Here is a 14,231-nt window from a genome sequence, read left to right as displayed (position 1 = left end):
TGTGTCAGCAGTCCCTGCAATGGAAGGGGTGCCCTACCATTGACGATTCGATGGCAAGTGCAGAGTGCTTTAAATTCCACCCTGCTTCTTACCGGGAGCCAGTGCAGGGTCTGAAGAGCCGCTTTAGAGGCAGCCCTTCTGGGTAGTCTGAGCACCAATCGGGCAGCAGCGTTCTGCAAGACCTGCAGGCGGCTCAGATTCTTCTCTAAGGTCCCTAAATAGAGAAGGTTGGATGGGACTAATGCATGCACTAGCGTTTGGCGTGCTTTGATGGGTAGAAATTTCAGCACCTTCCTAAGGCTCTTGAGAGTCCCGAAGCAGGATCCAATCACCCGATTGATCTGGGGCCAAAGGTCAGGTTGGAATCAAACCAGATGCCCAAATTCCTCGCCTCCTGGCAGGGGGTAGGTGTTGGTCCCAGGCATGGCGGCCACCATGCCGACGTCCACGCCGCCTGGCCACCCCCTACGACCAGCACCTCAGTCTTGCCTCCGTTGAGCTTGAGGCAGTTGGCGGACATCCAGACTGCAAGATCTTGCATGCACGATCTGAAGATGTCTGCCGCGAGACTGGGCGCACGCGATAGGGAGATGACCAGCTGTGTGTCGTCGGCGTAAGACACCATACGCAGGCCGTGACTCTCCACTATAGTGGCTACCGGAGCAACGTAGAGATTGAAGAGAGTTGGACTCAGGGATGAGCCTTGCGGCACCCCCTGGTCCAAAGCTACATGCTCCGAATAGAAGTCACCCTGCCTGACTTGAAAGCCACGGCCAGATAGGAATGATTGGATCCATTTCAGCGCTGCGCCTCTCACCCCTCCTTTGCTCAGACACTGTAGCAAGATGGAGTGTGCCACAGTGTCGAACGCAGCGCTGAGATCCAGAAGTATCAAGGCCATAGTTTGACCCTCGTCTGCACCCTGCCTGATGGTTTCGGTTGCCATAAGGAGAGCTGACTCCGTGGAGTGACGTGGCCGAAACCCAAATTGGGTGGGATGAAGAAGATTAGTCTTCTCCACAAAGTGCATTAACTGCATATTGGCCAACTTTTCCGCCACTTTGGAGAAATACGGTAGCAAGGAAATGGGACGCAGATTGTCCAGCTTCTCAGGACTTATGTTGGGCTTCTTGCGGAGTGGGAGCACCACAGCCTGTTTCCAGTCCTCTGGCACAGAGCTGGACCGGAAGGAGACATCCAGCAGATGCCTGATGTAGGGTTCGAGTGTCATCAGGCTGTCCCACAACCGCTTAGGAGAGGCTGGGTCCCGAGGGGAACCTGACTTCACTGATCTGCATATTTTAATTAGATCTTCTGATGAGGGGGTAATAAAATTGAGAAACAGGTTTTGTCTAGCTTCCTCTCCTGCTGGTACTGCTAATACTTCCGCGACTGAGGGTGGGACAGGAAAAGCAGAGTAGATCTTGGACACTTTGTCCCCAAAATAGTTAGCAATACGATTGCAGGTGGCTACCGAGTACTCTTCCCCTCCTGTCGAGGTTTTAGGGATGGACAAGGATTTGTATACGCTGAACAGTTCCTTAGCTGAGTTGTCTGCACCCAGGATTTTGTCAGCATAATATGCGGCTTTCTCTATCCGGATCTTATTGTGATAAACCCGTCTATTGACGAGATATCTCTCTTTCAACTGGTTATCGTAGGCCAGTCTCCACTGTCTTTCTGCACGTTTACAGTCCCTGTTGGCACAGCGCAACGCCTCGTTGAACCAAGGTGCAGTTCTTTGTCTCCGGGCCCCCTCCTTAGACCGGCCCAATGGGGCTGTGCAATTCAGGGCAGCCGTGATACGGTCATTGAGCAGTTTGTTTGCCGTATCCGCATTGTCACCTCCCGGGGGCCCCTCTGCGGTGAGAGCCTTATTAAACTCTGGCAGGGAAAACCTAGCCCATTTGCGCCTGGGGTAGTTGAGGGGGGTGGGGTTCGTGGCTTTATGTTTAGGAAGGAAGATTGAAAATGGTACAAGGAAATGATCGTCCAGGGCAGGGGCACCGGGGAAGCAACCAAGACTTCCTCCCAGTTGGCGAATATTGGATCTAACAAGTGTCCATGTTGGTGTGTAGGAAGCTGCCCCTTTAGCTCTAACTGTAGAGTCTGAAGTTCTAGACGGAACTCCATAGCTCCTTTGTCGGACAAATCTTCTAGGTGCGTGTTTAAGTCTCCGAGTAACAGAAACTTGTCTCTCCTTATCGCTGTTTCTGTGACGCACTCTAAAAGGTTGCCTTTAAACCTAGCCATAGGTCCCGGTGGGCGATAGATTAAGAAGCCCTTCACAGTTGTTCTCCCATCAATTTTTATGGTGAAAACACCAGCCTCACTTCCCGCCAGATGGACTGGTTCCAATTGACAGGAAAGTTGCTGTTTGAACCCAATCGCATTTCCTCCCCCTCTGCATTCAGGTCTATCCAGTCTCACCATCTGGTAATCATCTGGTAGTGCCTGAATGATGTCGGGGTCAGAATTGGCATCCAACCACGTTTCTGTGATAAACAGCAGATCAGGTTGTTTATCCGCAAAACAGTATAAATCTAATGAAGAATCATTTAAGGAACATGAAGTGAATCCTAAACACTATATAATACTGCTAATTGTCTAATCAATTGTATTAATAGAGAATTACATCTATAAAATAGCAGACTGATGATGTTAATATATAATAGTTACACCTGAACCAAACCTGTATTGGTAGGATTTCATTGTACTTTTTTTTGCCTCTATTTTCGTCAGAATGGTGATCATTGGATGAGTGTATGGATTGTTTTTGAGAGTGGGAGATGAATGGTATGTAAACACTTGATTTTGACTTTTAACAATTTTGACATTTTTAATAGGGGCATGTCCAGCCCTACGTACTAAATGAATATATGGTCAATTATAATTTAATGTTAAATAAGATGTGAAAAAAAATATGTTAATACTGATTTAAGTAGACACTGAACCTCTTACACCAGAATCATTAATTGACGAGGCACGATGGTTAAGGAAGAAGTTCAGACAGGTGTTCCTATGTTTCATTACACTACACATGTTCCCGGCCTGTAGGCCTTAATGTTCTCAGGCGGTCTTATTGCATTTACTTTAGTATATACTTATATATTTATTTGAGAGTTTTATATAGCGCTGGCTAGACCAGAGAGAATCAGAGCGCTTCACAATGCATAGCATTGATAGAAGGATTCACAGTTGACATAGTATAACAAGAGGAGATAAAAACAGCATAATATAAAATATGTATCTCAAAGAGTAACAGATTAATTCATTATTTAATTTGGACATTACGAAACAGGAAGTCTTTTTCTAAAATCCTTTACAATATAGGTACGGTAATTTCAATATTGCAGTACCCAGTCCCCGAGATGGTTATTAATTGTGGGTTTGCGTTCATGGCTCTCATGGATAAATTACCTGTAAGGTCCCAAAGGTAAGACCGATTGCATTGCAAATGCTTGTTTTAATGTACTTCGACCATTGGCACTGAACAAATAAATTCTGTCCCTTAACTGAGCTGCAGATGGCGTAACTGGGCACCTTGGCTCATATCCCTACTTTGTAACTTGGACAATCTGTGAGACTGTGTCTGTGAGAACCATTTTCCCTTCACTGTGTTTAATTTTCCTCAAGTGTGAATCGCGGGAGCACCTAAAGCAGGGGTCTTCAAAGTGTGGAGCACGACCCCCAGGGGGGCCATTGAGTGATGGAAAGGGGGTCGCGCATTCCCGGTCATACTTCTGCCCAGGGCCATAGGACTACAAGGGATACAGCCCACCTCTTCCCCCGTAGTGTGTCTCAGCTTCAGCTGCTGTGGGCTCCGCTGGGCTGTGCCTGCAGTCTTCTCTCCAGCACAGCCCGGCACCCCTGAGTTTTTTCACAGGTCGTTAAAGACCATTTGCATATTTACATACCTTTTGTAAACTGGTTACTGAGGCTTCATTTGTTTTCTAGTTCCAGTACCCCCTGGGACCCCACTTTGCCTATTCCTTACATTTGTACTTTACATTTACTGCAGTAGTGGGAGAATGCATTTCATGAAAAGAAATATAAAGTAGGGTTGCCAGAAGAAAAATACCAGCCATTTGATGTTTAAAGAGCCTGCAAAGGCCTCCTCTTGGCACCAAATAGGATTGTAAATAAAATCATATGCATTCATTCGTAATGTGACTTTTCTGTCCTTGTTCCCTTTAATTATCAGTCATGGATCATTGAGACAGCCCTAGAACACTTTTAAAAGTGCTTTCTATTTATATTTGCTGTTCCAAGTACGCACAGATGAGTGCTGAAATATACAGCTTTAGGTGAATGCTTATTTTTGTACCGTCTGGGACATGAAATAAATGAGCAGGCAAACCTAACCATAGGACTGGAAGTGTGTTGCAGGATTAGCATATTATTTATTTCCTCCACCCTCGGTCCCTGATTAAAGCCATAATAGCAATAGTTTAACTTATATCGTAACCCTATGCCGCCATCAATAATATGCTGAGTTAGTCAAGTGTCTGGAAATGCACCCTGCATTCAGAGAACTCACTTCTCATTCTCACACTTCAATTTCACGCTCACCCTGCTCTCACATGTTCACAATGCAGTCACATCATTCACCCTCTCACCCTGCACTCACAGTGATCACTCTGCACTCACAATGCACTTGCGTTTTGCACCCTGTACCTCACCCTGCAGTCACACTACTCATCTACGTTCATCCTGCACTCATGTGACACCTCATTCACCTGCCCCCTCACTTCTCAATTTGCAACTCACTCAAACAAGCCCATCATTAACCATGCGTTCATTCGTCCCACTCTGCACTTACATCCGCACCCAAATTCATAAGGTCACCTCACTCACCCTGCAGTCACTCCGCTTTCCCTACTCTCACACTGTTGCATTGCTCACCGTGCACTCAAAAGGGCACTCTTGTCATCCACAGAGTGCAGAGGGTTAATGTGCCTGCTACAAAGAACATGTACTATGCAGATCACAGAACTGAGTGTGAGTAAACTATGAGTAGCGCTCTAAAACAAATTAAATGTTTGTCAGAAAGGTGCTACAGAGAGATGAGGTGCATTGTTGGTGAGTGGTAGTGAGGGACTTTATGGAGAAGGAGGAAACTGGGGATGGGGCACCAAAAAAGACTGTTGCGTCATGTGTGACCAGTGCTAGGGCCAGCCCTGCCTGGGAGTGTAGGCCCCAGGCAAAGTTTGGGTCTAGTGGCTCCCCTGCTTCTACCTATTACTATTAATATTTACATTTGTAGTGTGCTACTGTTACCAAGAGGTGTCCTGGGGCTAATCGCCATCTGCTGCCTGAAGGCAAATGAGAAATACACAGAAGGTGAAGAAGAACCAGCCAAATGGGGATACCTACAGAGCATAGAGCCAGGTTTTTTATATCTTCCTAAAGGATAATAGATTCTTGGTGGAGCGAAGCAAAGGAGGGTGCATGTTCCATAACTGTATGGCCTGCACCAAAACAGCAAGAGAGACAATTTATGCCTTCCTGAATTAGGGAACAATAAGCAGAGTGGCACAGGCCAAGAGGAGCATACAGGTCCAACCCGTGTACTCGGTGAGGAGAGATGAGAGGAAGAGAAAGGACAGCAAGGGAGTGAGAGAATTCGATCGAAGAGGTCAGGGATGAAGAGAAATGTGAAGTGCCGAAGGGAAGTGCGTCCCGCAAGAAGTGAGTGTGAGGAAAAGTTGAGGGCAAAGAGGAGGGCAACTGTCAAACTGTGAGAGAAGAGCGCTGAGAGATTTATTTCTAAGGTTTTATATAGCGTGAACGTGACCCACGAGGGTATCAGAGCGCTTTACAATATACAGTTATAAAACATAAAGATATGAGGTAGTATAGGTATTTGGAATTTATCATTACGTACTAAACAGATATATAACAAGCATTAGCATAGCCAATAGGTCTCGCTTTTGGGACCTTATAAGTATTTAGTTATGCAGCACAATATCCTTGGTGCACCAACATTAAGTGTTGCATGGTTAAACACTTATAAAGTCCCAAAGGCGAGACCTATTGCCTATTAAGTGGATGAAGTAAAGACTTAAAGCATAATCTGAGCTTCCGGTCCTTAATAGAATAGAAACTTAGTTATGATAGCTAGGAAATATTTCATTACATCTTTCTTTAAAAGATCCAGATAGAATTGGCTACTTTTTCTAGTGATTTGCTCCTAATATTGAACAATATTAAATCAGCTTTCTACTGGTATTTTTTGCCACACTAGAAACTTTCATTTGCCCACCTGCAGTGGTTAAAATAGAGGAAAGAATAAAGTAGTTATTGATTTCCTCCTGCTGGCGATATCAAAACTGCTTAAGTGGAATGCACATACCACTACCACTTTCAGGTCTGCTTCATTGGTATGCATATTTCTGTTGTGTCTGACAATGTTCCCACTGAGCGGTTTGAGCCTTATGGTGGTCAATTTGTTAGTCCTGATATTTTCTTATGGTGTTTTTGATAGTCTTTTGTTTTACCACAACAATGCACTTTGGAGTGTTAGTTTCCGTTTTTATCCAGAGCATGCCTTCATCTACATGGCTACTGACAAAAGATGTTCCTTAAAGCAGAATATTAAGGGTTTCAATTGCAGGGCAACAGGCATCGGGCCTTAAAGGTTAAATCATGGCAGTATACATGAGCTGCTATATCCAAAGTATCGCAAATGGAACTAACAATTAGGTAGATAAAACATGACTTCATAGATCATCTCAATTACCTCTGGGAAGCCATCCGCAAACTTCAGTGAGGATTTCCAGAGTTAAATACACAGCCTTGGAGGCTTTGCAGTAGACACTTTAATAGAAGTTACAACTAAACAGCCAATTTCTGTACAGCGACCAGCTTCTTACATTTGTTATCAAGTATAACAGTGGGTAATGGAGCAGATGCATGCCTTTCTGGAAGTTGCTGCAATAATAGAATATGGATATGAATTAGATCAAGAAAATGAGGGTCTTGGTAAGGAGGACTAAACTTGAGAAACAGTAGGGTACACACATTTGAAGATGTGTGCGTCTGGCCTCGCTTTTTTTTACAAGGTGTTACTTTACCACATAGGGAGTTTTTTAATGACATTTCTAACTGCTCAGTCACAGGTACAAATGTAAACGGTGATAAAACGATTTTAATGGTTCAGGAACACAGAGGTAAAGGGACTTTTAGGAAGAATGTCACTGAGTATGTTGTTTGGACTGTCTCCTTCCCCACCATCATGATCACTGCATCTTTCACTAAGTAAAGACGCAGTGGAACAAATGTCCAAAAATTGTGTAGGCTGCTCTGGGGTGAGCCTTTTATGGTGACAAGTTGCAAAAGTGGCGACTTGAAAGGAATCTACATCTCAGACGATGCCATAGTTAGTTATTGCCATTATCTGTGAAGTGGATGATGAAGTAGTTGACGGCAATGGGAAGAGATTTAGTGTCTACAATGATCGCGAACGTCACTGAAAGTACAGATGGAAGCTGTGGCATCATCAACTGTTGTACCAGTCAAAGAGATGGCAGCTGTTGCTAGTGTCATAGTGAACTGGATTGAAATAATATTGGTAGGTCTGTGTTATCACTATTGGTGTTATTGTAATGGCCAAATTGCACTGACAACACCAGGGTGAAAGCGGCCCCATTAGTAAATTAGATACCTAAAACAAGGCAGATTTGTAGATCACAGGAAGCAAGGGAGGCATACAGAGGTACACACATATTTATATGTGGTACAGCAGTATTTTCCTGCACTGGATCTAAAGCCAATGGATGCCTTCTAGGATGCCTGACAACCCTGGCATGATCAGAGCACCTAAACAACCTTACCTGCCTCTGCACCTCCCCTTCCTCCTGCAGCATTCATAGAGCGGGATGGTGGCGGTGTACCGTGCTCCCCCGGACCCTCAAGCCCTACAAAACACTTAGTCCTACGCCTCTGTTGCCAGTGCAAGGCCTGGCTCCTGGGACACGTGATCCGGTCACAGGACCAATCTAGTGTGTGCTGCTGTAACCGGAGCCCACTACAAAGGTGCATGCTCAGATATTTGTTTGAAGATTTGCCTGACAGCGGTTCACCCTTCGCACATCGGATAATATAGTGTCTGTTTTTTACATGAGCAGCATCGGCATCTGAGACAATGGATATTTACTTGCAAAGTCAGTGCAAATAAAGAAAATTGACAAAAAAAGTCACAGTGCAAAAACATTTGAAAACAATCAGTATCCAGGGATCTTTGCTCAGGGACCAGAAAGAATGATAGAGTATGAAACAATGCAACGATTGTCCCTTCAGTAGCAACCTATGAACTAGTCCCATCTGCCCACCACCCGCCTGAAAGTGCCATACCTCGGATGTAGGCGCACTTGCTCTCGTCCAGCTGGCTGCATGATGACCCGCCCATGGTGCCTCCGGGACGGGGTGCTCGCGGGTGCCCGGGTCAGAGCGGTCCGTGGCCGGCGTTGGCTGTTCAGGGAAGAACTCCACACTGATGCTGCTCCCAGCTCCTCTGTGTGAGCTCCCGTGCCCGTGTTTAGTAAAAATGAAAACTTCCTGCCAGAGGCCGTGATGTCGGGATGTGCAGTCATGAGCGTGCACATCCCGAAACCGGAAGTTCGGGTGTGTCATGCCTGTCGTGGGGCGGGACTTCCGTCTTCTATGGGAAGCCAGCGCCCACGGAGTGACTGGCCCAGAGAAGCAGTACTGACGCGGGGCTCCCATGCCTGAGGGAGATCCCCGCGGTGGCTGCAGAAGTCAGGAGTTATTGCTGAGGCCGCCGATGCGGTGAGTGGGGTGGGGCGGGCGGGGGGGGGGCAATGCGCTTGTGCGTGTGTGTGTATGTGTGCGCACGTGCGTGTGTGTGTATGTGTGCGTGTGTGCGCGTGCGTGTCTGTGTGTGCTTGATTGTGTGTGTGTTCAAGGAAGGGGGAGGGCTGGCTGTGTGTGTGTGTGTGTTCGCGCCGTTCGTGCATGCTAGCCAAGCGAAAGCAGGGGCTGTGTGTGTATATGGAAGCACGTCTGGCCAAGCGCGACTCTTTAGAAGCGCGTCCACAGACATCAATCGGCGTGTGCCAAAGTCTGTACCACTTGGCAGGCAAGACGACCACAATAGATCTCGCTGGCGACAGCGCTTTCGCGCTGCATCACCAGCGAGACCTATTAAATGGGTAACATAGGTGACCCAGAGGGCAGCAGAAAATTCCACTATATACAGTTAGGTGGTTGTGGTAATAAGAATACATAGAATATTCTCCTTGCAACCACAAGAGGTAGGCAGCGATAAGAGGTTTGTATAGGTGACTCGATTTCTGCATAGAATCAAGTCTTAGGACATGAATGTGTTCATTAGGAATATTTTTACTTCTTTTTTGAAGGCGGTAAATTACGAGATTCCACGTACCCCTGGAGGTAAGGAGTTCCAGATCGTTGGAGCAATCCCTGAGAACGCTCTGCAACCAGTTCTCTTTTTATGAAAGGATTGTGGTTTCAGAAGTAAAGAACTTGCGCTTCGTAAATGTCTGCATCCTCCAGATCGTTCTAGCTTTGCAGCTAAGTAACTGTGTGTATTGTAATGGAGTGCTTTACGGGTCATGCAGGCAACTTTTAGGTGTATTCTTGCCTCGTAAGGCAACCAGTTCAAAGCTTTCAGGGTCGGAGAAATGTGGCTATTTCTTTTGACTCCTGATACCAGTCTTGCCACAGCATTCAGTGTTGCCCTCAGCGGAGCTAGCTGGTATTTGGGGAGACCGCAGAGGGTGGTGCTTCCATAGTCTAATCTTGGTAGCACTAGGGCTTGCACTGCCATCTTTAGGTCAGCCTGAGGGAGGAATGGTTTGAGTTTCCTTAGGATGCTCATTTGGTGATTAGCTCCCTTGGTGGCATTAGTGATGTGCGTCTTCATATTCAGATGTTTGTCTGGGATTTTGCGGAGTCAATGATGAGGGGAGCACAGTCAAAGGAGCTTAGGTGTTTCAGCCATAGGTCTATCTTAGGTGTGTGATTGGGTGGGGAGATGAGAATTAATTCTGTTTTTCTGGTGTTCAGCATGAGGTGGTTGTTAGTGAGCCAGTTTTGCGTGTTCTGTAGAATAGTGTTGAGGGAAATGAAGTCTTCTAGAGTGGAGATTTTCAGATACATATGGGTGTCGTCCGCATACAGGTGATAAAGAACATTTGTTGATTTCAATGTGTTAGCAGGGGTTCCATTAGTAGGTTGAAAAGGATGGGTGATAGGGAGGAGCACTGTGGAACACCTAGGGTGACCACGGTGGGTTGAGAAAGTGAGTTCTTCAGCTTTGTGTTCTGTTATTTAGGAAGGATGAAAACTATTGTAATACCATACCTGAGAGGCCCATCCTTCCTTCCAATAGGGAGAAAAGGTTGTCGTGCTTCACCGTATCGAATGCATAGGACATGTCAAGTAGTATCATTAGGCAAGATTTGTTCTGGTCGAGCATTTTTAGTATGTCATCCTGTTGGATTTGGGGGTCTCTAGTTGGCACAGGTAGGTACTTGTGACAAATAGGGACCCTCTCCTCTAGTCAGGGCAAAGGGATTACACACCTAAAATAACCCCTGCTCACACTCTAGGTTGCGTGGCGCAAGCAGTCAAGGCTTATTTCAGAGGCGTTATAAGTTATGCATTTATGATGACATACAGTAACCCAGTGACAACACTACAAATGGACACCACAAATGGCTGTAATTCACTCTTAGGACATGCCACACACACCTGGGCTTGTCCTACCTTATACTTACAATGCACCCTGCCCTTGGGCCTACCATAGGGGTGACTGATATGAAGAAAAGGGAAGGCTTAGGGACTAGGAAGTGGCTGCACTTGCCCAGTCAGCAAGACAGTACCAGACTGCACGCAGGCTCTGCAATGGCAGACCTTAGACACACTTTACAAGGCTGCTTCTGTGGGTGGCACAACCAGTGCTGCAGGCCCACCACCAGCATTTGGATTTACACACCCTGGGCACACTCAGTGCACTAGACTACGGTCTGACAAATAAACCAAATAGCCAAACATGAAACCACTGATTAGTACATCAATTTACAATAGGGAGCACTTGCACTGTGGCACTGAATAGCAGTGGCACAGTGCCCAAAGAATCTAATACCAGCAAAAACACATGAGGCAACAGCAAAAATGCCAATGGTGCCAGGTCTAACGCAGCCATTATGCGGGTGAGTGCAGATTCTGTGCTGTGCCCTTGACGGAAGCCAGAATGGGGATTGTCTAGGAGGTTGAAATTCTCAATATGAATGCATAATTGTATTTGTACACATTTCTCCTGCAGTTTCGCAAAGATGATCTGTGACCTAAAAAGTAATTTGTTGCGACATGGGTGAGGGACAGCAGTGATAGGGGAAAAGAGGGAGTACTGGGATGGGTGATGAGCAGTGATTAATTTGTAATAAAACATGTGCCAGTGACCTCACCAGTAGGCCACTGCAACTTTAACCACCCACCCATTGCCTTGCCTGTGCGGCCAATGACAATACCTATGCAACTACCAACCTTGTAAAAGTGTGACTATTTCAAGACTCCAAAGCTATAAGAATGACATGGATGTCAGGAATTTATCGTTCTTAATGTATATTGAATTAATAAACAGCTGTTCTGCTCAACTCTAAATTACACAGACAGAGCCACCATGTGGCAGACAGTCATAGTGCCAGTGTGCACTATTAGGTGCCAGTGCGGAGCACCTGACACCACCTGCTCAAATTAAGCACTGGTGCTGAGGTAACAGGGGAGAGGGACATTGGTCCAAGAAGGTGTGGAACAACAAAGGAGAGATGTGAAAGATGAATGGGAGGACTGGAGAAGAGTAAGATACAAATAGACAACAATTTGAATGGACAGACTTGAGGTCAATGAGAAGTGCAGATGGGCACGGGAGATGACGGGGCCAGAGAGGCCATGAGATAAATGCGAGAGACTGTTAGAGATGAGGCCAGTAAAAAGACACAATGGCAAGAGGTGATCACGGGTGAAGTGAGAAGTTGAATGGGGAGAGTTCAGAAGTTGTAAAAAGGGGTGAAATGAAATGGCCTGCAAAGTGAGAGAGGATCTGGGATTGGGAGAGGAGAGAGGGATGAAAGGGAGAGGTGTAAGGATAGCGGCATGGGTAAATTGCTTAACTCTGCACAAGACCGCCAGGGTTTTAAGGGACATCTGTAGCTCCCGGCCAGAGCCAGGTGAGCTTCTAATGTGGCAGCACGTATTCCTGCGGAGTGGAAGGCCCATCACAAAGGTTGAGTGGACATCTTTCTGATGTTAATTGCTGTATTTTCAGGGCTCGAGTCGGGGTACCACGCGGGTGGACGGCGTCCCCCCACTTATTTTACCGGGAGATCTTCCTCAGTGTTACTGTGTGCAAAAAATGTCAAAATAATGAAGCAATTCTATCCCAAAATAACACGGCATCACATAACAATATTTACATTTTCTTCGCACACAACATAGTCAAGCCTGTCGTGAAATTTGGTCCTCACCAGCCTCAAAATTCTAGTAGCTCTGCATTCAGGTTTAGATATGTTTGTCAGGAGGGGGTCCTTATGACTGAAAATGTTGACAGGGGGGTCTCGGCATCCAAAAGTGTTAAGACCTCTGACATAAAGTCACCCAGTACAGACTTCACTGTGCACACAGTTAATTTGTGGTTCAATAGCCTATACAGTTTACACTATGTAGGACATTAGGGACAAAAATAAATCCCTATTTTTTGGGTTCATGCATGGAAAAGTCTCGGCATTCTTCCTGGTATACAAAGCTGATTTAGGTTTGGAGATTATGCATTTTATTGAACGACTTTCAGCGCAGTGTAATCGAATGTACTAAAAGAATTGAGATTCAAATGGAAATAAAAAAATGTATTTATGAGCTTTCAATACTCTGGTCATATTATTGTGTGTGGCATCTGGAGCTCTTTGGCTGGCACGGCTGTACCCCGGATATGTATCCCTCTCAGGTCTGCGGCTCTGCCACCCTGACTCTCCGCACCGCCCGGCCTCACTCACCTTTAGACATCTCCACCAGCTTGAACTCGAAGTCGATGTTGTTCTTCTTGGCGAAGATGAAGACGGCGCGGCAGGGCTGCGACATGAGGTCCAGGTAAAGCTGCAGCATCCTGGCGAGTAGTGCGGAGGAAGCGACTGACGGACCCTGCGGAGGTGGAAGGAACAGCGACCGATTCACACTTTCACAGCTGAGACAACTTCAGAGTGAGGCCGGTGACGCAATGGGCAGTCAGGCCGCGCCCCTCCGCGCTAACCACGCCCCATCCCACCTTCCTGGCAGCAGACAATCCGCGGAGGCCAATACACTTTTCTAAGTCAAAAGTAATTATATATATTTTTTGCCGTGTTATGCATCCCTAACTCGACCCCAGGGTTTTGGATCGGTTTCATGAGCACCAACTACATTGCATAAGAGGACGCATTTAGTTTTGTGGGCACGGTGGAGGAAATGAAAGTGATTTACACAGAATCACAGGCCGAGACTTGGACCTGGTTCCCCAGTTCCCAACTGGGCAGCTTTGCCTTAATGTTCGCGCTTCACCCTGCAGAGCAACGTAATATAACGATAATGTGTACTGATTGCCTGAGCTGCTGACTTTGGAACTGGAAAAACAGGCACGAGTTTAAGGGCGTTGAGCTGACGCCGCCTTTGAACTGTTTCGGGAAAAAAAGTTCTTTATTCCACCCTCCTCCGTCCAGCACCCTTCCCAGTCCTGCTGACTGGTTAAAGTTTCACTACTTTTATTGTTACACATTATTACAGTGTTGGTGGATTGGCCTTTTTCCAAATGCCTGCTTCAGTCTTTTAAGTATTATGAAAAGAAGAAAGGTGGGTTCTCTAAAAGAGGCATTTATTTAAAAAGAAAATGCAAATATTGCCTGGACTCTTTGTGCACAGATTATTTCACATTGGTAAATCATATCTGAATAGCAGTGAGGCCACTTCTGCTCGGGCCCCTCTGCCCAATTTTATCCATTAATGGGCCGGCCCAGCGTAGGGTGACCAACTGGCATGGGTGCAAATTCAGGACAGTGAATGTAAAAATTCAGGACAAAGGGTCAACATTCAGGACAAAAATTCAGGACAGGAGGTAAAAATTCAGGACAAAAGGTAAGTTTTACAGACACATCAGAGGAGGTTGCGCAATACTACATAAGTAAGTTAAAATACAACCACTTAAGTACAAGTGAAAA

At 46.1% G+C, this 14,231-nt stretch overlaps 1 protein-coding gene across 1 annotated transcript in view; it reads right to left on the bottom strand.

The window, feature by feature from the left end:
• LOC144792658 (glutathione S-transferase theta-1-like) overlaps window positions 1-13,434 on the bottom strand; it is a 156,489-nt gene extending 143,055 nt beyond the window's left edge. The window contains exon 1 of the mRNA XM_078667804.1: window positions 13,038-13,434. Within this exon, the coding sequence (XP_078523930.1) occupies window positions 13,038-13,146 (109 nt within the window). The 5' untranslated portion in view covers window positions 13,147-13,434. The remainder of the gene's footprint in view (window positions 1-13,037) is intronic.
• Window positions 13,435-14,231: the final 797 nt, after the last annotated feature.

The sequence above is a fragment of the Lissotriton helveticus genome, chromosome 11, assembly GCF_964261635.1.
Source record: "Lissotriton helveticus chromosome 11, aLisHel1.1, whole genome shotgun sequence".
Classification (NCBI taxonomy): Eukaryota; Metazoa; Chordata; class Amphibia; order Caudata; family Salamandridae; genus Lissotriton; species Lissotriton helveticus.
This window is presented reverse-complemented; position numbering and strand designations above follow the sequence as displayed.